The sequence below is a fragment of the Aotus nancymaae genome, unplaced genomic scaffold, assembly GCF_030222135.1.
Source record: "Aotus nancymaae isolate 86718 unplaced genomic scaffold, 86718_ANA_hifiasm-v0.15.2.pri h1tg000038l, whole genome shotgun sequence".
Taxonomy (NCBI): Eukaryota; Metazoa; Chordata; class Mammalia; order Primates; family Aotidae; genus Aotus; species Aotus nancymaae.
Window position 1 is genome coordinate 793188 of NW_026988452.1, and position 27255 is coordinate 820442.

Sequence of the window (27255 nt, forward strand, 5' to 3'; positions counted from 1 at the left end):
AACTTCATCATTTGCTCCGCCCTCTAATAACTCATGCAAGAAAAGTTCAGCACCCTCAGAGAGAAACGAGACAGAATTCACAGAACGGCTGAGGGCCTTTCCTCCGGGCGGTAAGAGGACCTGCGTGTGCCCTCCGCGGGGTCCAGAGGGAGCCAACCACCTAGGCCTAGGGTTTCGGGGATACTGACACCCAGAAACAGATTTTCTCTCACAAAGTTTCTGCCGCCATCCCCATCTCATCGGCAGGAGGCCCCGGCGCCATCGTCTCCGTCTTTATGATTTTATTATAGGGAGGTGGGAAACGCCACCCAGGAGTCCTCCAGGCCTCCCCATTCAGCTTGGGGGTCCCCCTCATTCTTCCCTCAAAGCCTCAGTCCCTCAGGTCCTCCCCAGCCGCCCCCGCTTCTGGCGGCCTATCCCCCGGGAAGGGCACGGGCACCGCCGAACCCACCGGCCTCGCGGTGAAGGCGGGAGGGCCCGAACCCGCCAGGGCCACGGCGATGGCTCCGAGGGGCCCAGGAAGGGGAAGGGCAGGCCGGGGACCGGGGCAGAACGACCCGGCCGGGAAGAAAGGGAAAGGGGTGAGGAGATGCGCCGCACCCCAGGGCTGCACAGAGAAGCAAGGATGATGAGGGGAGGACGAGGGCGGTGGCCCGGGTGCGGCCCCCTACTCCCCCCGCCGCGGGTCCCCGGGCCGGCGGGGGCGGACGGGCTCGGTCCATTCCCGGGTCTGGGCGGGGGGGGGTTGGGGGATCTCCCTCCACACTACCGGGAGACCCAGAACGAGGGTGTCGGGGTGCGGGGCGCTGTCTCCCGCCTGAACCCGGAGACCCCCCAACGCCGTCGTCGCCTCTTCCTCAGGAGGGAGGACGGCAGCTGCGGGTAAAGCCCGAGGGCGGAATGCGTGAAGGTAAGAGGGAGCCCGGGGCAGACCCGCCGCCCGCTCCGGACCCCACTCCCCACCGTCCGGTAACCGGGTCTCTTACCGGTGATGGCGGTGAACTGTTGAATTAACCCCTTCAGCGCCGAGGACGCCGCGGAGCCCCCGTGGGCAGCCATCTTACCGCCGCCGCCGCCGCCGCCGAACAACAACACAGACACACACGGACCGCCCTCCCCCACTTCGCCGCGCGCCGTGCGCAGGCGCACTGGCCGCCGCAAGCCCCGCCCCCGCGGGCTGCGCATGCGCGCTTTCCCTCCGGGCCGGCGCGCAGCCCGCTCTCCGGTTGGCTGCCCGGTGGCCGCCTGCTCGGTGGCCGCTGCCCGGTGGCCGCCTGCCTGGTTGCCGCCTGCCCGGTGGCCGCTGCTCCCTGCGTCCTTCTGCCGCTGCCGGTGCCTCCTCTCCGGGCTCCAGGGCCAGCCTCGCAGGCGCGGGGGCCAGTCCTAAATTCCGAGGGCAGCTTGGGCCGCCGCAGACGGCTCGCGTGTCGGCGTCGCAGGCCTTCCTGACGGAGCCGACTGCGGTGACAGTCTCGCTTCCTCTTCGCAGTCCCGCCGCACCGTGTTGGGTTCCTGCAGGTCCCAGCAAAATACAAATCCGACGTCCTGGCTTCGAAGCGACTCCCGTGCACGCTCCCCGGCCTCCACACTAGTGGCTCAGCTACCGACTGTGGCGAGTGAAACGCCGAAGAGCAGGGTCGGACGCCCGGTAGGTTGTCATGGCGATTGTTTAGTTGCTCTCCGTAAATAAACTGGCCAGTTCGTCTCCCCTTAGGGTCTTAGTCAGACCCTAAGAGGTGTCATCCGTATAAAAACAAACGATGTATATGCAGTAGAGGAAAGAAAACACATGGAAAGGACACTCGGAAAGTGTCCTCAAAACGCCAGAGAGGAGGAGATTGGGGACTTTCCTTAGAGTTTCTTATTTCTCTTTTTATTTTTAAAGCAACATTACTGGCCTGGCGCGGTGACTCATGACTGTAATCCCAGCACTTTGGGAGGCCGAGGTGGGAGGATCGCTTGAGGCCAGCAGTTTGAGATTAGACTGGGAAATATATCAAGACCCTACTAAAAAAAAAAAAAAAAAGAATATGAAAAAAAAAGATTTCGAAAAAAGAATATGTTAGTGTGTTACTTGAATAATTTTAACTATTTTGTAAAACAATTACATGAGTGGGGTGAACTAAAATCGAATGTCCCCCCGCCTTGCCAACAAAGTTACAAGAGATTCCGTGTGATTCTGTTTGTTTTCGCCTCCCACCTTCCGACTTCCACCCACGTATTTTGCATCTTCATAGGAAAGTGGTCCAATAAGAGATGGGACGAGTTGTCTGGAGAACTGACACATCCTGAGTAAATACGCTATTCGGGAGAATTAAGAAATAGCCATGTGAAATCAACGGCTGGAGTTTTGTTTTGACAGGGAGTCTCACTGTCGCCCAGGCTGGAGTGCAATGGAGTGATCCCCACTCACTGCAACCTCCACTGCCTCCTGGGTGCAGGCGACTCTCCTGTCTCAGCCTCCTGAATAGCAGGGATTACACGCATGTGCCACCAAGCCCAGCTAAGTTTTGCATTTTTAGAAGAGACAGGGTTTCACCATGTTGGCTAGGCTGGTCTCGAACTCCTAACCTCAAGTGATCCACCTGCCTCAGCCTCCCAAAGTGCTGGGATTACAAGCGTGAGCCACCAGACCCAGCCGGGCTGTATTTTCAAGAAGACGTGATTGGTGAAAAAGAAAGCTGACTCTTTGGGAGTGCTGGGATTACAGGCCTGAGCCACTGCACCCGGCTCCATAGTCTTATAATCTAGATTTAATGATGCAATTTTAGACTAACAGTGCAGGAAAAGATGATAAAGGCTGTAGCATCCACAATTCCAGAAGGCATTTTTTAGGAATTAAAAAAGAAGGCCCAGCTCTGTGGCTCACGCCTGTAATCCCAGCACTTTGGGCCAAGGCCGGTGGATCATGATGTCAGGAGTTCGAGACCAGCCTGGCCAAGATGGTGAAACCCCATCTCTACTAAAAGTACAAAAATTAGTTGGGTGCAGTGGCGGGTGCCTGTACTCCCAGCTACTCGGGAGGCTGAGGCAGGAGAATCACTTGAACCCAGGAGGCGGAGGCTGCAGTGAGCTGAGACTCTGCCGCCACACTCTAGCCTGGGCAACAGAGCAAGACTCCGTCTCAAAAAAGGAAAGAAAGAAATTGAAAAAATAAGATAAAATGACACAAGTGACCAAAAAGATTTCATAGTGGGAGGGAGGAATTAAGGGAAGAAAATGAGAGAGTTTCCAAGGATAACCAGGGCATTGGAAAAAGTAAATAAAGAATTAATGAATAATACAACCTTGAAAAGCTTTTTGGATTATTAAAGAATATGAAGGACTGACCAGGCACCGTGGCTCACACCTGTAATCCCAGCACTTTGGGAGGCTGAGGCCTGGGGATCACCTGAGGTCAGGAGCTCCAAACCAGCCTTGCCAACATGTTAAAATCCCATCTCTACTAAAAATACAAAATTAGCCAGGCACGGTGGCTCACACCTGTAATCCCAGCACTTTGGGAGGCTGAGAAGGGCGGATCATGAGGGCAAGAGATCAAGACCATCCTGGCCAACATGGTGAAACACTGTCTCTACTAAAAATACAGTAATTACCTGGGCATGGTTGTACACGCCTGTAGTCCCAGCTACTCAGGAGACTGAGGCAGGAGAATCGCTTGAACCTGGGAGGCGGAGGTTGCAGTGAGCCAAGATCACACCACGGCACTCCAGCCTGGTGCCTGTCGACAGAGCAAGACTTTGTCTCAAAAAAACAAAAAATACAAAATGAGCTGGGCATGATGGTGTGTGCCTGTAATCCCAGCTACTTGGGAGGCTGAAGGAAGAAAATCGCTTGAGCCCAGGAGGTAAAGGTTGCAGTGAGCCGAGATCATGCTACTGCACTCTAGCCTGGGAAATAGAGCAAGACTCTGTCTAAAAAAAACAAAAAAGAGGCCGGGCGTGGTGGCTCACGCCTGTAATCTCAGCACTTGGGAGGCTGAGGCAGGTGGATCACGAGGTCAAGAGATCAAGACCATCCTAGTCAACATGATGAAACCCCATCTCTACTAAAAATACAAAAAATTAGCTGGGCATGGTGGTGCGTGCCTGTAATCCCAGCTACTCAGGAGGCTGAGGCAGGAGAATTGCCTGAACCCAGGAGGCGGAGATTGCGGTGAGCTGAGATCGTGCCATTGCACTCCAGCCTGGGTAACAAGAGCGAAACTCCATCTCAAACAAACAAACAAACAAACAAAAAAAGAATATGAACATGAAGGGCCGGTGCTGTGGCTCACGCTTGTAATCCCAACACTTTGGGAGGCCAAGGCAGGAGGATTTCTTGAGCCCAGGAGTTTAAGACCAGCCTAGGCAACATAAAGAGATCCTGTCTCTGCAAAAAAAAAAAAAAAAAAAAATAGCCAAACGTCGTGGTGCAAGCTTGTAGTTCCACCTACTCGGGAGGCTGAGGCGGGAGAATCACTTGGGCCCAGGTGGTAGAGGCTGCAGTGAGCAGTGATGGCACCACTGCACTCTAGCCTGGGTAAGATACGTGGAAATGACAAGGAACAGTGGAGGTCTCATACTAGCAACAGTAGAACTGTCACAATCCATAGGTCCAAAGGGATCAGAGCAGAAAGAAGTTAGAAAAATCCCAAGTGAGATTTTTTTGTAGAGCAAACCACCATGCAAGAAGCAGTGACCAGCCAGGCACGGGGGCTCACGCCTGTAATCCCAGCACTTTGGGAGGCTGAGGTGGGCAGATCACCTGAGGTTTGGGAGTTTGAGACCAGCCTGACCAACATGGAGAAACCCCGTGTCTACTAAAAATACAAAGTTAGCCAAGCGTGATGGTACATAGCTGTAATTCCAGCTACTCAGGAGGCTGAGGCTGGAGAATCGCTTGAACCCAGGAGGCGGAGGTTGTGGTGAGCCGAGATCGCGCCCTTGCCCTCCAGCCTGGGTGGCAGAGCAAGACTCTGTCTCAAAAAAAAAAAAAAAACAGTGACCTTCTGTCAAGGGACATAAGCAGCTTGAGGCAATCTCAGAAAGGAGCCCAGGGAAATAAATACCCTGACCTCCATCTCTTCTTCCGTCTCCTGCCAGGAATCCTCACTGGTCAAACCCAAATGGAAGACAGAGGGCACAGCAAGCAGCCCCTCGAAGTAGCTCCTGCAGGCAGCCCCGGGGGCAGACAGCAGGATGGAAAAGAGGAAGTTGATGGGCACAAATTTAAAACAGAATGATCATAGAAATACATTTCAAAACTTGTGGAGCCTTTTGGTTTGAGTCTTTTTTCGTTTTGCTTTGTTTTTTTGAGACAGAGTCTCTGTCTGTCCTCCAGACTGGAGGGCAGTGGTGAGAGCCTGGCTCACTCCAGCCTCTGCCCCTGGGTTCAAGCGATTCTCCTGCCTGAGCTTCCCAAGTAGCTGGGCGTACAAGTGCATGTCACCATGCCCAGCTGAGTTTTATATTTTTAGAGACAGGGTTTCACCACATTGACCAGGCTGGTCTCGAACTCCTGACATCAAATGATCCGCCTGTAATCCCGGCTACTTGGGATTCGGCCTCCCAAAGTGCTGGGATTACAGGGGTGAGCCATGGAGCCTGGCCCAAAACTTGTGGAGTTTTAACAGAAGCTAAAGGAGAATATATAACCTTAACTAATTAGGTTAGAGAAGAAGACTGGAGACTAAGTAGTTCAACATTTAATCCAGAGGTTAATAAAGGAACAATGCAGCAAACCTAGGGAAATATGACAGGAAAAATATGAAAAAAATGATGAAGAGCAGAAATGGATAAAATAGAATGCAAAATACAGAAGAGAGGATCCATGAAATCTAAAGCTGGTTTTCTGAAATAACAGTATTTAAAACCTTTGGCAGGCTGGGCGTGTTGGCCCACGCCTGTAATCTCAGCACTTTGGGAGGCCCAGGCGGTCGGATCACCTGAGGTCAGAAGTTTGAGACCATACCAAACACTTGTTAACAAAAAAAAAAGAAGAAGAAGTTTGAGACCAGCCTGATCAACATGGTGAAACCTCATCTCTACTAAAAATACAAAAATTAGCTGGGCTTGGTGGTGGATGCCTATAATCCCAGCTACTCAGGAGACTGAGGCAGGAGAATCACTTGAACCCAGGAGGTAGAGGTTTGGTGAGCCGAGATCATGCCATTGCACTCCAGCCTGGGTGATTGAGTGAGACTCCATCTCAATAAATAAATAAATAAATAAATAAATAGGCTGGGTGCGGTGGCTCACGCCTGTAATCCCAGCACTTTGGGAGGCCAAGGCAGGCAGATCACCTGAGGTCAGGAATTTGAGACCAGCCTGACCAACGTGGTGAAACCCCATCTCTACAAAAACACAAAAATTGGCTGGGAATGACGGTGCATGCCTATAATATCTCAGCTGCTTGGGAGGCTGAGGCAGGAGAATCTCCTGAACCCAGGAAGCAGAGGTTATAGTGAGCCAAGATCACACCATTGCACTTCAGCCTGGGCAATAGAGCAAGACTCCATCTCAAATAAATAAATAAATAAATAAAACCTTTGACATATTAGATTAGAAAAAAGAGAAAGACACAAACAGTGTTATGAAAAAAAGACATAGCACATACAGCAGTGGTTTGAAAAATAAGAGAATATTATGAACAATTTTATGCTGATGAATTAGAAAATAAATAAATGACGGTTTCCTAGAAAAAATAACCAAACAGGACTCAACTATGCATAGACTCATGACCATTAACAGTATGAAATTTGCCATACAAATAACCAGACCTCAGTGATTTTACAGGAGATAGCTACCAAAAAAGTTAAACAGATTATCCCAAACTTACGCAAATTCTTCCAGACAGAGAACAATGGGACAAATAGCTCATTCTATAAGGGTAGCATAACCTTGATATCAAATCAAACAAAATAAGAACTCATCCTCACTCATGGTTACTCAAACAGATACCTTAAATTAAACCAGAATTTAGAAATCCACATATTCACACATACAGGTACATTTTTTATTGGGTTCACTTCAGAAATGCAAGCATAGTTTTACAGTAAACAGCTCTTAACAAACGGGGCACAGTTGCTCACTCCTGTAATCCCAGCTACCCAGGAGGCTGAGCTGGGAGGACCGCTGGAGCCCAATTGTCTAGGAGTTTGAAGCTGAATAAGCTATAATTGCACCCTGCATACTCCAGCTTAAAAAAGAAAAAGACTCTTTCAATGTAATTCACCATAGCAAAACAAATTAAATAAGAGAAATCATTTGATTCATTTGTCCAGATACAGGAAAAACACTGATATAAATGCGTATCTATTCACAATTTTTTTAAAAACCTTAACAAACTAGATAAAGAAACTTCCTTAATCTAATAAAATATATCTACCAAAAATGCAGAGTGAACAGCATCGTACTTAATAATTAGATATCTAAAGTCAGTAACAAGTACGCACTCTATCGTTACGTCTACTCAATATTATTCTAGAGGTCCTAACCATGGCAGTAAGACAAGAATAGGCAGTAAATTAAAAATCTATATTCAGGGGCCAGGCGCCTTGGTTCATGCCTATAATCCCAACTCTTTGAGAGGCTTAAGTGGGAGCATTGCTTGAAGCCAGGCCTTTGAGACCAGCCTGGGCGACAGAGTGAGACCTCATTACTACAAAAAAAATTGTGGTTTTTTTTTTTTTGAGACCCAGTCTCACTCTGTCACCCAGGCTGGAGTGCAATGGTGCAATCTTGGCTCACCACAACCTCTGCCTCCCGGGTTCAAGTGATTCTCAAGCATTTTAATAAGGTTATTTAAAAATTCACAAGAGTCAACAGTAATCAAAACACTTTTGAAGTAAAAGGACAGATGGAAGTCTTGCCCCACCTCTTATCAAAAATTTTTGGCTGGGCGCGGTGGCTCATGCCTGTAATCCAAGCACTTTGGAGGCCAAGGCGGGCAGATCACCTGAGTTTGGGAGTTCAAGACCAGCCTGACCAACATGGTGAAACCCCGTCTTTAAAAAAAAAAAAAAAAAAAAAAAAAAGAATTTTTATAGACCAGGCACTGTGCCTCACGCCTGTAATCCCAGCACTTTCAGAGGCTGAGGCGGGTGGATCACCTGAGGTCAGGAGTTCGAAACCAGCCTGGCCAACATGGTGAAACCCATCTCTACTAAAAATACAAAAATTAGCTGGGTGCAGTGGTGGGCGCCTATAATCCCAGCTACTCGGGAGGCTGAGGCAGGAGAATCGCTTGAACCCAAGGGGCGAAGGGTACAGTGAGCCAAGATTGCACCACTGCACTGCAGCCTGGGTGACAGAGCAAGATTCCTGTAATCCCAGCACTTTGGGAGGCTAAGGTGGGCGGATTGCTTGAGGTCAGGAGCTCAAGAGCAGCCTGGCCAACATGGTGAAACCCTGTCTCTACGAAAAATACAAAAATTAGGTGCCAGGCGAGGTGGTTCGTGCCTGTAATCCCAGCAGTTTGGGAGGCCAAGGCACCAAGGCGGATCACAAAGTCAAGAGATCGAGACCATCCTGGCCAACATGGTTAAAACCCTTCTCTACTAAAAATACAAAAATTAGCCGAGTGTGGTGGCACGCGCCTGTAGTCCCAGCTACTCAGGAGGCTGAGACAGGAGAATCGCTTGAACCCGGGAAGCGGAGGTTGCAGTGAGCTGAGATCATGCCACTGCACTCCAGCCTGGCACCTGGCGACAGAGTGAGACTCTGTCTCAAAAGAAAAAAAAAGAATTATTATAAAGATGTAGTAACTAAGACTGCTCATACTGTGTGGTATTGGTAGGGATAAACAATAGAGTACAGAATACAGCATCCAAAAACAGACACAAACATAGACGCTGTGACAGAAGTGGCATTACCAACCAGTGGAGCAAAGGATGGACTGTATCCCAGACCAGGCAAAATTGGATTCCAATCCCAAATCAGATACAAAAATAAACTGTATTTTTCTTACAGATTTAAATGAGAATAACAAAACTGGATAACTTCCACAAGAAAATATAGGGGCTTATTCTAGTGATTTCAAATGGAACTGCTTTGCATGACTTAAATGCCATCCACTCTGTGTCCCAGGAAATGCCGTGCACAGAGGACACGCCATAACTGCACAGCCTTGAAGCTGTGGATCATGAAAGTCCAGATCGAGAAAGAAGAAGATTTTATAAGGAAGACATAAAATCAGAAACCGTAATGGCCATGAGTAAGTTGACTTCATTAAAATTAGCAGCATTCGTTGGCCAGGCGCAGGGGTTCACTCCTGTTATCCCAGCACCTTGGAAGGCTGAGGCAGGTGGATCACTTGAGGCCAGGAGTTGGAGACCAGCCTGGCCAACATGGAGAAACCCCATCTCTACTAAAAATACAAAAACTAGCTGGGCATGGTAGCACACACCTGTAATCCCAGCTACTCAGGAGGCTGAGGCATGAGAATTGCTGGAACCTGGGAGGCCGAGGTTGCAGTGAACTGAGAACTCACCACTGCCTTCCAGCCTGGGCAAGAAAGACACTGTCTCAAAAAAAAAAAAAAAAAAAAAAAAAAATATATATATATATATATATATATATATATATAATCTGTAATGTAACAGGTAAAACTGGGATTTGAACCCAGACAAAATGAATTGACAGAAAGTTTTGGGAGGTGATGTGCATAGCAATTATATAAAAAGAAAGTCCGAAGAATAAAAATATTTCAGTTATTTTTCAGCATCTATCAGGTGGGCCAATATTACTACCACCAAAAAGACATATTATATTGTGGGACAGGCATTAAGTTGTTTAGGGTATTGGGTATCATATCAGGAATACCCAATTTAGCTAGCTTTATAGCAAGGTAAGTTAGGGTAGGGCCTCTGTCCAGTACCACAGGGCTCCAGCTCTGATTCTCTAGACTTTCCCACGTCTGTTTGAGCTGTGTTCAAACAGACAGTGTTTGAACAAAGTGTCTTGGTCACAAGACACCTGCAGTAGTTTGAAGCATCACATTCAGGTACAATAACATGCAAAGGAAGAGGCATCATCTCTCTTCTGCGAGAAAGGACACATTTCCTAGAAGTCTCTTGGGAGACATTCCTTCAGAATTCATCTGAATTGAGTCACAATTCCGTTCCGAAACCAGCCTCTGCCAAGGGATGTGAGATAAATATGACTGGTGTAGTAAAGCATATGGCTTTGTGGAGGAAGGTGGATACCTCCCCAAAGTTTGGTGCTTTTAGAGAGAAAGAAGGAGGGGAATGAATGTTAATTAGGCAATTAACAAAATCTGCTCCATTCATAAAGCTTCACTATGAGCACCACAAAACATTCTTGCACTTCCCTTCATTCTGATTCTGCCTTTACCTAGAACCCTTCCGACTGACGTTTAACTTTTCTTATACCGGGAAAGTAGTGAATGAGTATGTCAGTCACTGAAAACGTCTATCTGCCAATATTGCATTTAAAAATTGACATTTTGGTTTAAGGTTCCTATGATTTTTGCTATTTCTAGAATGTTACATAAATGGAATCGAACAGAGTGTAGTCCTTTTGAGTCTGGCTTCTTACATTTAGCATAACTCATTTCAAATTCATCATGGTGTTGCCTGTGCCTGCGTCTGTATTTTTTTCCTTTTCCTTTTCATTGCTGAGTATCATTCCACTATAGGGATGTATCCCAGTCTGTTTATCCACTTCCCAGTTGAAGGGCATTTGAGTTATTTCCACTTAGGGGCAATTATGAATAAAACTACTATAAACTCATGTGCAGGTTTCTGTATGAACATAAGTTCTCATTTCTCTTCGGAAAACACCTGCATGAAGAATTGCTGGCTCACTTAGTGTATTTTTATTTTATTATTTTATTTTGAGATGGACTCTCGCTCTGTCACGCAGACCGGAGTGCAGTGGCATGATTTCAACTCATGCAACCTCCGCCTCCCAATTTCAAGCGATTCTCCCGCCTCAGCCTCATGAGTAGCTGGAATTACAGGTGCCCGCCACCACATCCAGCTAATTTTTGTATTTTTAGTAGAGATGGGGTTTCGACACGTTGGCCAGGCCGGTCTTGGACTCCTGACCTCAGGTGATCCGCCTGCTTCAGCCTCCCAAAGTGCTGGAATTACAGGTGTGAGCCACCGCGCCCTCTGTTCTGTGATTTTTGATTTTTTTTTTTTTTTTTTTGAGATAGAGCCTCTCTCTGTTGCCCAGGCTGGAATGCAATGGTACGATTTTGGCTCCCTGCCCACCTCCCAGGTTCAAGCATATTCTCTTGCCTCAGCCTCCCAAGTAACTGGGATTACAGGTATGCACCACCACATCTGGCTAATTTTTGTATTTTTATTAGAGATGGGGTTTCAGGCTGGTCTTGAACTCGACCTGAGGTGATCCGCCCACCTCGGCCTCCAAAGTGCTTGGATTGCAGGCGTGAGCCACCATGCCCGGCCAAAAACCCAGAATCTTATAGCCTCCAGCTTCATGACTCCTAAACTATAATTTCTATCATCTTTTGGCTAACTTGTTAGTCCTACAAGGGCAGTCTGTTCCCCAGGCAAGAAGAGGGTTTGTTTTGGGAAACGGCTGTTACTGTTTTGGTTTCAAACATAACCTAAGTTCCTCCCACGTTAGCACGCCCGGGAATGAACAAGGACAGCCTGGAGGTTAGAAGGAAGATGGAGTTGGTTACGTCAGATCCCTTTTACTGTCTCAGTTAAAATTTTGCAGTGGTGGTTTCAGGATCACTTACTCTCAGGAGGTCCAGGTTGCAGTGACCTGTGACTGAGCCACTACACTCAGCCTGGGCTATATGGAGTGAGACCCTATCTCAATAGTAATAATAATGAGACTGGGCATAGTGGCTCACGCCTGTAATCCCAGTGCTTTGGGAGGCTGAGGTGGGTGGATCACGACATCAGGAGTTCCAGACCAGCCTGGCCAACATAGTGAAACCCCATCTCTACTAAAAATACAAAAATTTAGCCAAGTGTGGTGGCGCGCACCTATAATCCCAGCTACTTAGGAGGCTGAGGCAGGAGAATCGTTTGAACCCAGGAGGAGGACGTTGCAGTGAGCCGAGTTTGCACCACTGCACTCCAGCCTAGACAACAGAGCGAGATTCTGTCTCAAAAAAAAAAGTAATAATAATGATAACAATAGCTTTAAAAATTTTAAAAAGATAATTTTACTTTACAGTTAAACTTGAAAGCAAGGATAATAGTCCCTTCCTAAAACTAATCCCCTTCTTGCTCAGGGACCAAAAACTTCCTTTGTAAAACTAATGAAAGGCCAGCAGATCAGGATTGTGGGAGGGGCTGGAACTCTCCTAAAATGTAAGTGTAGTTTCTTTTTCTTTTCTTTCTTTTTTTTTTTAATATCTTTTTATTCTTTATTCTTTTTTTTTTTTCTCAAAGTATGCCCTACATATTTGCATCTTTTCTTTCTTTTCTTTTTTTTTTTTTGAGACAGAGTCTGGCTCTGTCACCCAGGCTGGAGTGCAGTGGTGTAATGTTGGCTCCCTGCAGCCTGCGCCTCCCGGGTTCAAGCAATTCTCCTGCCTCAGCATTGCAGCTCACTGCAGCCTCAAGCTCCTGGCCTCAAGGGATTCTCCCACCTCAGCTTCCCAGAGCACTGGGCTACACATGAGCCAAGGCGCCTGGCTATAGCTCCAGTTTTTGTTTGACTCCCCTGAGGCTTAGGTCTTAATCCTCTCAGCAAGGCAGTTTACTTCTATAGAAGGGTGTGTCTCACGGACGGGGCAATGGTGGCTGCACGCTTGGATGAGGGTGGGGGAAGGGGTACTTAAGCCTGACGGGGTCGCCCCTACTGCTGTGTCGTTCCCCTATTGGCTCGGGTTAGACCACGCAAGCTAGACTAATCCCAACTGGCTCTTTTCAAGAGAGCGGGGGTCCGAGCTGCAGTGGCAGGGTGGGTGTTTTGGTGGGAAGGACGGTTATGGGCGGGTCAGAGCAGGTAGTGAGGGGTGACCCAGGTCAAAGAAGGTGACCAGAGCAGGTGATTGGAGCAGGTGACCGGGCTGAGCCAGGATGGAGCTGGGGGCCGGGGGAACAGATGTGAACGACTGATTAGAACTGGTGAAGTTGTTTACTGGAGCTACAAGGAAGTTAAACTTTAAAATAGAGAATTGGCCGGGCGCGGTGGCTCAGGCCTGTAATCCCAGCACTTTGGGAGGCCAAGGCGGGTGGATCACGAGGTCAAGAGATCGAGACCATCCTGGTCAACATGGCGAAACCCCCATCTCTACTAAAAATACAAAAATTAGCTGGGCATAGTGGTGCAGCCTGTAGTTCCAGCTACTCAGGAGGCTGAGGTAGGAGACTTGCTTGAACCCAGGAGGTGGAGGTTGCGGTGAGCCGAGATCGCGCCATTGCACTCCAGCCTGGGTAACAAGAGCGAAACTCCGTCTCAAAAGAAAAATAAATAAATAAATAAAATAAGAGAATTGAAGAATAAGAGAGCTGAACATACATGCTGATTCTTTGAAGAGAAACTTGGGGTTCCCTATATCTAACGCCAGTAATCTTTGCACTTGGGAGGCTGAGGTAAGTGGATTGCCTGCACTCAGGAGTCTGTAGACCAGCCTGGCCAACATGGCAAAACCCTGATTCTACTAAAAACACAAAAATTAGCTGAGCATGGTGGTGCATGCCTGTTGTCCCAGCTACTCAGGGGGCTGATGCTTGACCTTGGGGAGGTTGAGGTTGCAGTAAGCCATGATTTCCAGCCTCAGTAACAGAGTGAGACCCTGTCTCAAACACACAAACAAAAAAAATGAAAAAGCTATGATTCACACCTCTAATCTCATCACTTAGGGAGGTCAAGGCAGGAGGATGCCTTGAGGCCAGGAGATCTAGCCTGGGCAACATAGGAGACCTTGTCTCTACAAAAAGATTTTTAAATGGCCAGGTGGGGTGGTCCACACGTGTAGTCCTGGCTGCTCAGGAGACTGAGGTGCAAGGATCACTGGAGCCCAGGAGTTGGTGGGTACAGTGAGCCATGATCACGTCAGCACACTCCAGCCTGACAAGGAGAGCAAAACTTTGTCTATCTTTTTTTTATTTTTATTTTTTAACATTTTCATTTATTTATTTATGTATTTTATTTTTTTTAGAAATGGGGTTTCACCATGTTGGTCAGGCCGGTCTTGAACTCCTGACCTCAGGTGATCCACCCACCTCGGCCTCCCAAAGTGCTGGGATTACAGGTGTGAGCCACTGCGCCCGGCCTTCATTTATTTATTTATTTCAGAGGAGAACTAGAGTGAAGACCTTGTCTCTTAAAAAAAAAATCAAAAGCTGACAATTGATTTCTTTCTTCCCTGTTCCCCTAACCTGCTACCATGTCAATGGCATTAATTAGGAATGGTTTTAGCTGCAAATAACAGCATTTGAACATCAGAAACTTCAGAAATTTTGATTGTTTCTTTCTTTTTTTTTTTATTTTTTTGAGTTGGAGTCTTGCTCTGTTGCCAGGCTGGAGTGCAGTGGCTTGAACTCAGCTCACTGCAGCCTCCACCTGTTGGGTTCAAACGATTCTCCTCCCTTAGCCTCCTTTGTAGCTGGAATTAGAGGTGCAAGCCACCACACCCAGCTAACTTTTCTATTTTTAGTAGAGATGGGGTTTCACCATGTTGGCCAGGAGAGTCTTGATCTCTTGACCTCGTGATCCACCCCCCTCGGCCTCCCAAAGTGCTGGTGTTACCGGTGTGAGCCCCCACGCTCAGCCTGTTACTCTTACATAGCAAGAGGACAGGCTGGTGCTGGTTCAGCAATGTCAGAGCAGGTAACTGCTGGCCTTTTGCTCGTGTCTGTGGGATAGCTTTTGCAGCTCCAGCCATCGGGCCAGTGCTTAAGTCAAGAGCAGGGAAGGACAAAGCAAAGCTTTCCCAGAACCCCCCAGCGGATTCCTGCATTTTTCTCTTTGGCCATGATTGTGTTATAGGGCATAATTGAAAAGGAAATCACTTCTTATCCAAGTCCCTCGCCTCATGATAATGGGATCTGCATATTTGTCTAGATTTGATTACACAGAAAAGGAACTCCCTCTTACAAAGCAGTTCAGGGCTATGGTGGTTTAAAAATATTATCGGCCAGGCATGGTGGCTTATGCCTGGAAGACTGAGGTGAGAGGCTCACTTGAGGCTAAGAGTTCGAGACCTGCCTGGGCACATAGAGACCTCATCTCTACTAAAAAAAAAAAAAAAAATCTGGGCATGGTGACAAGTACCTATAATCCCAGCTACAGGAACTACATTCTGGGGAGGGTGAGGAGAGAGTGTTTCAGGACTCTTGGGGTGTTGCTTTTCTGGCCAGAAAACTCTGTGGCTGGTGGCACCTTTCCCCAAGTTTTGCTTAGGCCCTCTAGGCTCATTTTGCCCACTCAGCCTGGCAGATTGCACTCAGCTCATGCTACCAACCTGTATCCTATGTCTGCCAAGGGCAAGCCAGGTGTGGAGCAGCGAGGAGGTGTGTGAGAGAGCGAGTGTGGGGTCTGGCCACTGCGCACAGTCAGGCATGCTGGCTGCTGCAGTGGGGCGGGCAGTTCCAGGTGCTGGCACCAGCCCCAGCTCTCCATGAGACTGCGGCTGGACCAGGCACACCACAAGCATCTTCCACAGCTGCCACCACGAAATGCAGTGGCACCTGAAAGCTTGGTGACTCCAGGAACTGCCAGGCCCCAAAGAGGGAGTCACAGCCCTGGCTTGGGGAGCTCCCAGGTCTGGGATCCCCGAAGGGCCACAGCTCTTCTCTTCACCCACAATGTGGTTAGTAAGGGGCATGTTTCAGCCCTGCCACTCGGCAGGTCCCAAGTTCTTGTCCTGCATCCAGGAAGAGTGAGGCACGTGGACAAGTGCAGGGTGAGCAAGGTGAAGAGGAGCTTTATTGAGTGACGGAACAGCTCAGAGGAGGCCCTGCAGTGCGTAGCTCCTCTGTGCAGTTGGTTGTCCCATCACCTCTGCAGCTCTCAGCAGAGAGGAGGCCCTGGAGTGGGTAGCTCCACTCTGTAGCTGGTTGCCCCTGTGTCCACTCTGCTCTAGCTGAGCCCAGGGGTTTTATGGGCCTCAGAGGGGAGGAAGTGTGCACTGATTAGCCCATGGGCGGCCATGGGCAGGCCCAGAAAAGGCACCACAAGTTCCCACCCTGGTCAGTGGAAATGGCAGCCTGGCCCCCAACCTTCAGGCCCTCCCTGGTCTGAAGGTGGGGCTTCACCAGGGACCTGTCCCCTTCCACCCAGGAACCTGTCTGCCTCCACTGGCATTCATGGTGCCCAGGCTATAGGTGCCAAGAGGCACCTGCAGGCCAGCACCAAGCTCAGCCCTCAGCCTCCCATTGGCTTATGCTTATCGGCACCCAAGATCTGAAGGCTGCTGAGGCAGCAGGGAACTGGTGTGTTGGCACTGCCTCAAACATATGCACCCCAACCAGGATGTGATGGCACCCAGCTTGGCCCTGACTTTGCCCAGAGATCAGAACAGGTGCCAATAGCAGGGAGAAGCCGGGCTGTGTGAGGAGGCACTTCCAAGCCTGTGAGGGCTGGCAGGGCCTTCCCAGGCCCCCAAGAATGCAGGGATGCCTACGTCCACAGCTGCAGTTTGGGCAGCTACAGCCATGCCCAAGATGGGGAGGGGGGCAAGGCTCCTGCCTGCTATGTGGAGTGTGAGGCCACAACGTGGGCAGCTGCAGCTGCACCTGGGGAGCTCCTGCCCCAAAACTTGAAAGGGGCGTGGCTCTCACTTGTCTCTGGCTCCCACGGGCTCTGTGCAGTATGTAGCCCTGGCCATGCCTCCCTGCTGCAGCCAGTGTGATGGCAGTGGCCACTCCAGAAGGGCTACTGCTGCCATCAGGAGAATCACTTGAGTCCAGAAGTTCAAGCTTGCAGTGAGCTATCGTTATGCTGCTGCACTTCAGCCTGGGTGACAGAGCAAGAAATAATAATTAATAAATAAATAAAAATATTATCTATAAATTGTTTGACATGCCTTTCTTTAAAAAATGCTTCCTTCCCTTGCCTGCAGCCATGATAAAATAGGAAACAAAATGATATCTAATTTCTCTCCTCTTTTGGTGGGCCAGATTTAATGACTTGCTTTTAATGAAAATATGGCAGAAGTGTGAGACTTTCAAGATGAGACCATAAAAAACATTGAAGCTTTTATTTTGTTTCGTCTCGCATCACTTGCTCTGGGGAAAACCAGCTGCCATGTCATGAGAACACTCAAGCAGCTCTGTGGCGAGACCCAAGTGGCGAGGAACTGAGGCCTCCTGCCAACAGCCAGCGCTGACTTTCCAGCTCCAGCCAGACATTCAGATTCTGCAGCCCCAACTGACATCTTCACTATAACCTAAAGAGAGCGCTGCCAGAACTGCCCAGCTAAGCTACTCCAGAATTCCTTACCCACAGAAGCTATGTGAGATAATTTATTATGCGAAATAATAAATGTTTATTGTCGGCTGGGCATGGTGGCACATGCCTGTAATCCCAGCACTTTGGGAGGCCAAGGAAGGCAGATCACCTGAGGTTGGGAGTTTGAGACCAGCCTGACCAACATGGAGAAACCCTGTCTCTACTAAAAATACAAAATTAGCCGGGTGTGGTGGCACATGCCTGTAATCCCAGCTACTCAGGAGGCTGAGGCAGGAGAATCAATTGAATCTGGGAGGCGGAAGTTGTGATGAGCCGAGATCATGCCATTGCACTCCAGCCTGGGCAACAAGAGTGAAACTCCATCTCAAAAAAAAAAATGTTTATTGTAATTTGAAGTCACTAAATTTTGAGGTCATTTGTTACACAGCAATACATAATATATGAGGGCTCCTCAGTTCTTTAGAGAAGCCTGGATGCAAGGTGATATGCTCACCTGCATCCACTTGGATGAGCACCTCTTTGTTCTCCCCTGTAGAGTCTTCCTACTGGAATAATGGATCCATTCCCTCTGCTCCCCAGGGACATGCCTTCCATTGGGCTGGGTGCCTCAGCTGACGGGTCTTGTATACGTAAATTTAGTATATGAAATGTAGTGTCTACTAAAAATACAAAAATTAGCAGGTGTGGTGGCATATACACGATCTGATAGGCCTTGTATACCTGTAAAGAAGGACAGAGCCACTGGCTCCACTTACAAGCAGCAGGAGCCTGACGGTCGCCATGCCATCTGCTATCTTCCTTCTCAGACAACACAAGCCAGTTTCAGGGCGTTGCTTGTCTACCCAAGGGGCAAGATGATCACCAACTATTCTAGACTGTTTGGGGACTGGTTCTTCTTTTTTTTTTTTTCTTTAATAGAGACAGGGTCTCCCTGTGTTGCCCAGGCTGGTCTGAAACTCCTGGTCACAAGCAATCCTCCCACCTTGGCCTCCCAAAGTGCTGGAATTACAGGTGTGAGCCACTATGCCTGGCCTCTGGCTCTTCTGACTCCTGAAATGGGGTCCTCGCCAAACCTTTACGTGGTGTGTACATTAATAACTGTGGGTTCTCTTTGTGGATTTAGGAATTGTTTTTTTTTCTGAGACGGAGTCTGGCTGTCACCCAGGCTAGAGTGCAGTGGCACAATCTCGGCTCACTGCAACCTCCACCTCCCGGGTTCAAGCGATTGAACCCTCCTGCCTCAGCCTCCCAAGTAGCTGGGATTACAGGTGCCTGCCACCATGCCCAGCTAATTTTTTTGTATTTTTAGTAGAGACGGGGTTTCACTATATTGGCCAGGCTGGACTTGAACTCCTGACCTTGTGATCCACCCATCTCGGCCTTCCAAAGTGCTGGGATTACAGGCCTGAGTGAATTGTTCATTTTTATCACAAACAAAATAGTAGTAAGAGAGAGAGATGTTTGCCCTTTCCTAAAGTGTCAGCGGCAATTTTAAGATCTTAAATAACACCTTCCCTGAGCTCTGGAGACTGGAAAGCGCTGCACACTAGCCCCATCCTCTAAAACCCAGTTTCTCCCCATGTATGCCGGCCACCATTCCTTTTTTCAGCTGGAGTCTCGCTCTGTCACCCAGGCTGAAGTGCAGTGGCGAAATCTTGGCTCACTGAAACTCTACCTACTGGGTTCAAGCGATTCTCCTGCCTCAGCATCCTGAGTAACTGGAATTACAGGCGTGTACCACCACGCCCAGCTGATTTTTGTATTTTTAGTAGACATGGGGTTTCACCGTGTTGGCCAGGCTGGTCTCCAACTCCTGACCTCAAGTGACCCACCCACATCAGCGTCCCATGGTGTTGGGATTACAAGCGTGAGCCACCGCGCTCGGCCAGCCGCCACCATTTTTATAGCAGATTAAGAGATGCGCCAGTTTGGGAGGACTTTGAGGGGCCCTCCCATCCCTCCCAAAGTGCTGGGATTACAGGTGTGAGCCACCGTTCCCGGCCCTCAGCTCTAATTCTAGCCTAGGGTTTGTATTCAGTCCTCAAGTAGATATGGGATACCTGGAATTCTAAGACATCCTGGATGAGCTCCACGAAGAGCTGATACTACCCGTGAGCCAGAAATAGCTGTACGGTAGCTTTACTATTGTATAATTCAACGTTATTTCTGTTGTTAGCCTCCTTCACCTGCAGCAGTGAAATCCGGTTTCCGTGAAGCTGGTTTCCTCGGTGCTAAGTGATGCCTGCATTCTCAGGGGACTTAACGCAGCACTCGCCCCCCGCCTCAGGAGGCACGTGAGCTTTGTCATCCACCCACACCACGACCCTTGACTGGTCCTCGCAGCCTCTCTGCTGCTTCATCCTCTCTCAGACAGGGTGGGGATTCTCCCTTGTTCTCACCGGTCAGGTTCCTTCATGTCTGAAGGTCCTCTGTCAGGCCTGAGCATGTAGGAAATGCTGGGGCTGTCGCCGTGCCTGTGTTGTTGTGGAGCACGCAGGCGTCTGGGCACAAACTCTTGTTCTGTAGGAGCACACGCTGCATCTGAACTTGTAATGTTTATTTTTTTTGAGATGGAGTTTCGCTCTCGTCGCCCAGGCTGGAGCGCAGAGGCGCGATCTTGGCACTTTACAACCTCCCCCTTCCGGGTTCAAGTGATCCTTTTGCCTCAGCCTCCAGAGTAGCTGGGATTACAGGCGCCCACCACCATGCCCAGCTAATTTTTTAAATTTTTAATAGAGACGGGGTTTCACTATATTGGTCAGGCTGGTCTTGAACTCCTGACCTCAGGTGATCCACCCACCTCAACCTCCCAAAGTGCTGGGATTACAGGCGTGAGCCACCGTGCCTGGCCATGAACTTGTAATGCTTCTTCACTGCCTCTTCCAGCCCAGGAAGCCTTTATTTGCTTTGAGTTCAGGGAATCCTGTCTCACTCAACATCAGATATTCTTACAAATCTATTTTCTTGTGTTGAGTGAGTTCGTTCTGTTCCTTTCTGAAAGGTAGATTTTTGAAACTCAAAGCCTGAAATGAACTTCTTTTTCTTCTAGATGAACCCTTTCCTGAAGGAAAAATGGAGGATGCCCAGGTGACTAAACAGGGAAAGGACCACATAATGCAAGGATAGGGCAGGATATTGGTTAAGAGTTTTAAACACTTATCCTATCACACACACGCGATGTCACTAAGTCCTTTCAACAATTTTGTGAGAAATAACTTCTATTTTATTGTTTAGGAGACAGAGAGGTTAGGCTACACAGCTAGAAGCAGAATCTGGCTGGGCACAGTGGTCCACGCCTGTCATCCCAGCTACTCGGGAGGCTGAGGCAGAACTCCTTGAAACAGGTTGCAGTGAGCCAAGACTGGGCCACTGCACTCCAGCGAGATTCCGTCTCAAAAAACAAACAAACAAAAAAACAAAAATAGATGCAGACTTGGAATCCATGTCTATCTGATTCTAGAATCCTGTCCTTGCCAACTCACATATGATACCTACAGGCAGTTAAAAGTGTAACCTGAGAGGCCAAGGCGGGTGGATCACCTGAGGCCGGGAGTTCAAGACCAGCCTGACCAACATGGTGAAACCCCATCTTAAAAAAAACAAAAGTTAAAAAAAGAAAAGTGTAACCTGAGTGTTCCCGTTCTTATCAGCCTAGGGGGTGCAAATAAGGTCACCTTAGCACATACCCACAATTTTGCTGGCAGGTCACCCCTCATTTGCTCACGGAACCTCAGCTTCCTTCAGAATGCCCCCTGAAAAGATTCTTTTTTTTTTTTTTTTTTGAGACGGAGTTTCGCTCTTGTTACCCAGGCTGGAGTGCAATGGCACGATCTCGGCTCACTACAACCTCCGCCTCCTGGGTTCAGGCAATTCTCCTGCCTCAGCCTCCTGAGTAGCTGGGATTACAGGCGTGCGCCACCATGCCCAGCTAATTTTTTGTATTTTTAGTAGAGACGGGGTTTCACCATGTTGACCAGGATGGTCTCGATCTCTCGACCTCGTGATCCACCCGCCTTGGCCTCCCAAAGTGCTGGGATTACAGGCGTGAGCCACTGCGCCCGGCAGAAAAGATTCTTTAGCTATCCAAGAACAAGCCTCCTGTACTGAGTGTAGCCACTCTCTTCCGTCCTCCTTGGCAAGAACCGACACAAACATGTATTCTTGCTGCTTGCTCTGCCGTGGTCATAAAGTCCTTTTTCTCTCACCCGGAATCTGATGTCTTCTGCCAACATTCAGAAGCAGTAATAGGCTCACTTATTAGCTTGTAAGTAGGGTAAAATCAAATTCTATGCCTGACGCATGGCACAGGCCTGAGGTCAGGTGCTATGTGGTGGCAACCACAAGAAGCTGCTCCGAGTCCAGGCAGAACTGGGTGCTACAGGCCAGCCCCGGTGGCTCCCGCCTGTAATCACAGCACTTTGGGAGGCTGAGGGAAGAGGACTGCTTGAGCCCAGGAGTTTGAGACCAGCCTAGGCAATATATAGGGAGATCTCTTTTTTTTTGGAATGAAGGCTTGCTCTGTTGCCCAGGCTGGAGTGCGGTGGCGTGATCTCCACTGCAACCTCTGCCTCCCAGGCTCAAATGATTCTCCTGCCTCGGTCTCCCATGTAGGTGGGATTACAGGCTCTCCCTACCACACCTGGCTAATTTTTTTGTATTTTAGTAGAGACAGGGGTTTCACCATCTTGCCCAGAGTGGTTTCAAACTCCTCAGCTCAGGCAATCCAGCTGCCTCAGCCTCCCAAAGTGCTGGGATTACAGGCGTGAGCCACCATGCCCAGCCAATATAGGGCAATCATGTCTCTACAAAATATTTTTTCTTAATCAGCTGGGCCTAGTAGTGCATGCCTATGGTCTCAGTCACTTAGGAGGCTGAGGTGGGAGGATCATTTGAGTCAGGAGTTCGAGGTTGCAGTGGGATGTGATCGCGTCATGGCACTCCAGCCTGGGCAACAGAGGGACACCTTTTCTCTAAAAAAACTAAAAGGAAGAACTGGTTGCTGTAGCAGTGGCTGGCATGAGAGGGAGGTAAAGTGTTTGAGATGGGTTCTCAGTGTCGCAAAAAGATCTCTCAGCAAGGCCAGTTTTACTTTCTGCAGGAAGGGTGCCGCCTGAGAGCGGTCTTGCCATGAGAGCACACTTGGACAAAGGAGGCAGGGTTATTTATAACCTGATGCATCCACCCTGCTGCTGTGTCTGGTTTCCATTGGCTGGAACAGGACCTCACATTCTATACTTGACCTGATTAGCTAACAGCTTAAGACTTCCCTAAATAGGCCAGGGAAAGACAGAACAAAGAAAAGAGCAAGTCACTCACGAGATGGTCAGGGAAGGGCTTCCAAACAAGGACTGGCATGAACTACGGGCTGGGCTCGCCCACGCCTGTCCAGGCATGCCTGCATAGGCTAAGGCAGCTAACTGGACTAGCGTACAGGGGCTGATGGTGGATAGAGAAGGTTGGAGTGAGAAATTATTATCCTTTCAGATCTTAAGATGGAAACTTTGATGAAGAACGTCTCTACCTCTTACATAAACCAAGGGAATCCAAAGAGGTGTCTCTACTGTCTCTGCAAATCTCATTAGCCACTGTACTGCTTACTCTCAGCGGAGACTGGGAAAGCCAGCCTCTCAAGCAGGAAATGTACACAGAAAGCAGCTGTCCCGCTCGTCTTCCCCTCCCACGGCAGCAAAGCCGTCTCTCCTACCCCTTCTCTTGTCTTTGCACGTGTATGAAAATGTTCCTCCTCACCTGGGCCCCTCTGCTGACGTTTACATCTGCCCACAGGTTAGCGCCTCTAGCTGCCCCCGGACCTCTCCCTGCCACTTTCAAAAGGAACTTCTCTACATGGTTGTCTATAAAACCGTCTACATTTTCTCCCCTACACTCACTTCTAAACCCACTCCAATCTGATTTCTGCTCATGAAACCACCTTTGCAAAAAACCCAATCAACTCCATTTTGCTTCTGCCTTTAAGCTGTCTTTGTTCCTTCCTGGGCATGAGCTGAACTAACTTTGGGAGGAACTTAGTTTGTGGTTTTTTGTTTTTTGAGACAGAGTCTCACTCTATCACCAGGCTAGAGTGCATCGCACAATCTTGGCTCACTGCAACCTCCACCTCCAGGGTTCAAGCGATTCTCCTGCCTCAGCCTCCTGAGTAGCTGGGACAACAGGTGTGCACAACCACACCCAGCTAATTTTTTTTTTGTATTTTTAGTATAGATAGAGTTTCACCATGTTGGCCAGGCTGGTCTCAATCTCTTGACCTCATGATCTGCCCGCCTCAGCCTCCCAAAGTTTTGGGATTACAGGTGTGAGCCACTGGGCCGGCCTGTGGTTTATAGTTTAAAACAAAGATGGTAACAGCCCTTTCCCAAAGCAAACCTCCTCCTTGCCTGGGGACTAGACGGCCTTTGTAGGATTAATGAATTAGCCACAGATTAGAAATTAGGGTTTAGGGGTCGTGCAGCTGGAGGATACAAGCACCGCCCCTCCCCAAACTGCTCCTAAGATCAGAGCTCGCGATACTTTGCAGACCCTGCACTTGGTGGAGCAGCTGCACCACCGCATCAATAAACTGGCTGATCTGTGGCCCGGACCCAAGAACTGACTCAGCGCAAGAAGACGGCGTCAATTCCCTGTGATTTTGTCTCTAACCCCACCAATCAGCACTCTCAACTCACTGGCCTTCCCTCATCCACCAAATTAGTCTTAAAAACCTTGATCCTGGAATGCTCAGGGAGACTGATTTGAGTAATAATAAAACTCAGGTCTCCCACACAGCCGGCCCTGTGTAAGTTACTCTCTTGCAATCCCCCTGTGTTGATGAACTGGCTCTGTCTAGGCATCGGGCAAGGGGAACCCCGTGGGTGGCTGCACTTACCCTGCACCCAACCTACTTTTACTGGGATCACCCAAGACCTCAAAGTTGCTGATTGCTCTAGACGCTTATTCATCTTCTCAGTACACTGGCATGGAGTTCATTCCCTCCTCAGAAGCCTCCCCGTCAGCTTCCACGGCCGCACGCCCTGCTGACCTTCTCCCTCCCTGCCTCCTCCTCTACTCGCAGCTTTTTCTGCACGGGGACTCCATCTGTCCTGAGGCTTGCTCAGGTCCCGCTGCCTTTTCTCTCTGTAGGACAGGTAATCTTACCATAGCCCCAGCTTCACGCAGCAGAAATAAATGTGATTTACAATCCCAAGTTTTATATAACTACACTTGGCTGGGTGCGGTGGCCCACGCCTATAACCCCGGCACTCTGGGAGGCCAAAGCAGGTGGATCACCTGAGATCAGGAGTTCAAGACCTGCCTGGCCAACATGGTGAAACCCTCAAGATGACTTAAGAGTCCTGCAGTCAGTATTGGCCCAGCAGGCTCCCATTTCACACACAGTCCTAAGGTTACTCATCTGACGTCTCCACAGTCCCAGGAAACTTATTTGTAGTCTTCCCTCAGTCCATCTTGAATGCCACACAAAACTCCCTTTCCTTTCTAGGCTAAAGCTGCCACAGGGCTTTGACAGTCTCTGGATTGTATTCAGGTTCACCTTCGGCACTATTGGTTTTGATGTGGTTGTGGCTTGTCACCCTCGTATCCTCAAGAGTGGTCTAGAGCCCTATAGAGTCATGGCAATGGTCAACAGAACTCCACAGGCCCTTTCCATCTGGGTTCTTTCTCTGAATTTAATAGGCCTGTATACTGCTGGAATAGAGGTGCCCTGTGGTGTCCAGGGTGGTCGGGGCTGCAAAGGAACACAGAACATAAGTGGTCAAGTCCTTGATAATAAGGAAGTAGCAGACACGTAAGAAACCTCTTGGGGCTGGAATGTGACTATGGAATCCCAGCTGGATAACCGTGTGGAGGTGGCCTGAGTCCCCGGATCTGGTGGACTGTGGAATTGTAGCTCTAGGGTTCATCTTGATCCTCAGAGGAGATTCAGGGCAATTGAAGCCTTATTGCAAAGTTGTCTTTAGTTTTGTTAGTTTCTATCTCATCACAACTTTGGAGGAGGTAGAGAGGTGTGGTTTGTAATTTATATACATGTTTGGAAAACTGTCCCATAAAATGTGAACATTAGTCTTAGTTTAGATATGAGACTTTCTGGGGAGAAATGCATTCCTGGAGCAGTTCTTCTGAGTGTAGTAACGCCTTTCTCAGGGGTCGCCTCAGGCTACCCAGAGAATGAGCATAACACGACTCAGACCTGGCAGATGGCTTCTAACGCGCCAATTATTTCTTCCAGGGAGCTTCCATCAGGCTCCTTCACCCAACTGTGCCCCTCGGGAAGATGGCCAGGCTCCAGTGGGCAGATGGAGGAAGGAGGGACCTGGGAACCACCAGTCACCTACCTCAGTGGAGGCCGAATACACAGAATCAGGAAGCATAGAAACCCACATCCAGATCATCATGAAACTGCAGGACCCCAAGCATGAAGAGATCTTAAATGCATCCAAGGAAAAAGCCCAAATTATAGAGAGCAGACGCTGTGCTGGCCACAGTGGAGCTGGAAGCCCTGAGACACAGACAGTGTGACGTGGACTCTTCACCGTCAGCTTAGAATCGGGTGTTGAAATAGGTGGTTGTTCAAGAATCTGCTCATGGTAAAGGCATTTCCAGATGGGAGACAGACAGAATTTATCACAACAGGAGACTCAGGAGAGTGAGACTCCGGGAACTCACTGAAGATCGTTCTTCCAGTGGAAGGAAGTGGCCCTGGAGAAGGGTCTGAGTCTGAGATGGGCAGATGACCAGGCAGCCAGTGAAGATGCGGGCAGCAGAAAGCAACGTGGCTCTAAAGCTCTGTTAACTGGCGACCTTGGTTGTCCGGGTTGTGGGGAGAAAAATTAAGAGCCCTCGCCGACACCACACAGCAAATAAGCTCTGAGCGTTTTAAATCCTAGAAGATGCCATGGGAAAGCATCTTCATGAGCTCTGGAGATGAAAAGGCTTCTTTTCTTTAATGAGGTCCTAGAAGCCCAAACAGGGAAGGAAAACATTAAGAAATTCAGGCCAAGCATGGTGGCTCACACCTGTAATCCCAGAACTTTGGGAGACCAAGTTGAGTGGATCACTTGAGCCCAGGAGTTCAAGACCAACAAGACAAACCCCATCTCTACCAAAAAGTACAAAAATTATCCAGGGATGGTGGCAGGTGCCTGCAGTCCCAGCTACTTGGGAAACTGCGGAGGGAGGATCACTTCAACCAGGGAGGCAGAGGCTGCAGTGAGCCGACATCGGGCCACTGCACTCCAGCCTGGGTGACAGAGTGAGACCCTGTCTCAAAAAATAATAATAAAAAAAATAAATTAGCCAGCTGGGCACGGTGGCTCACATCTGTAATCCTAGCACTTTGGGAGGCCGAGCCAGGTAGATCGCAAGATCAGGAGATCAAGACCAGCCTGGCCAACATGGTGAAACACCGTCTCCACTAAAAATACAAAAATTAGCCGGGCATGATGGCAGGCACCTGTCATCCCAGCTACTCAGGAGGCTGAGGCAGGAGAATCGCTTGAACCCAGGAGGCAGAGGTTGCAGTGAGCTGAGAGTGTGCCATTGCACTCCAGCCTGGGTGACAAGAGCAAAACTCTGTCTCAAAAACAACGAAAAGAACCCATTCATGTAACTAAACACCACGTTCCCCATTCATGTAACTAAACACCACCTGTTCCCCAAAACCTGTTGAAATAAAAAATATTCTAAAAATTGAAAAATAAAAAATAATAATTAAAGTATCTAATTGTTACATTGATTACATGTTTAGATAATTTTTAAAAATATTTTGGGTTAAATAAATAATTAAAATTAATTTCACTTGTTTCTCTTTACAGCTTTAATGTGACTATTAGAAAATTTAAGCCTGGGCAACTTAGTAAGCCCTCGTCACTACAAAAAAATTTAAGACTTAGGC

At 48.7% G+C, this 27255-nt stretch overlaps 1 protein-coding gene and 1 long non-coding RNA gene across 4 annotated transcripts in view; one reads left to right on the forward strand and one right to left on the reverse strand.

Annotated features, from left to right (window-relative positions):
- The window catches only part of UBXN7 (UBX domain protein 7), a 75598-nt gene extending 74504 nt beyond the window's left edge, over positions 1–1094 (reverse strand). Inside the window, exon 1 of one of the 2 annotated variants that reach the window (XM_012460096.2) lies at positions 987–1094. In XM_012460096.2, the coding sequence (XP_012315519.1) occupies positions 987–1059 (73 nt within the window). In that variant the 5' untranslated portion in view covers positions 1060–1094. The remainder of the gene's footprint in view (positions 1–986) is intronic. The other variant, XM_064360094.1, reaches the window with a different exon arrangement.
- On the forward strand, positions 1–27255 carry LOC105722539 (uncharacterized). Of its 2 annotated transcripts, XR_001108598.3 has the most exons (4): positions 1–110; positions 1490–1648; positions 9069–9195; positions 25591–27255. It is a non-coding gene; the product is annotated as an uncharacterized LOC105722539 (long non-coding RNA). The 2 variants fall into 2 exon arrangements; XR_001108597.2 differs by lacking the exon at positions 1–110 and having other exon boundaries at positions 1382–1648.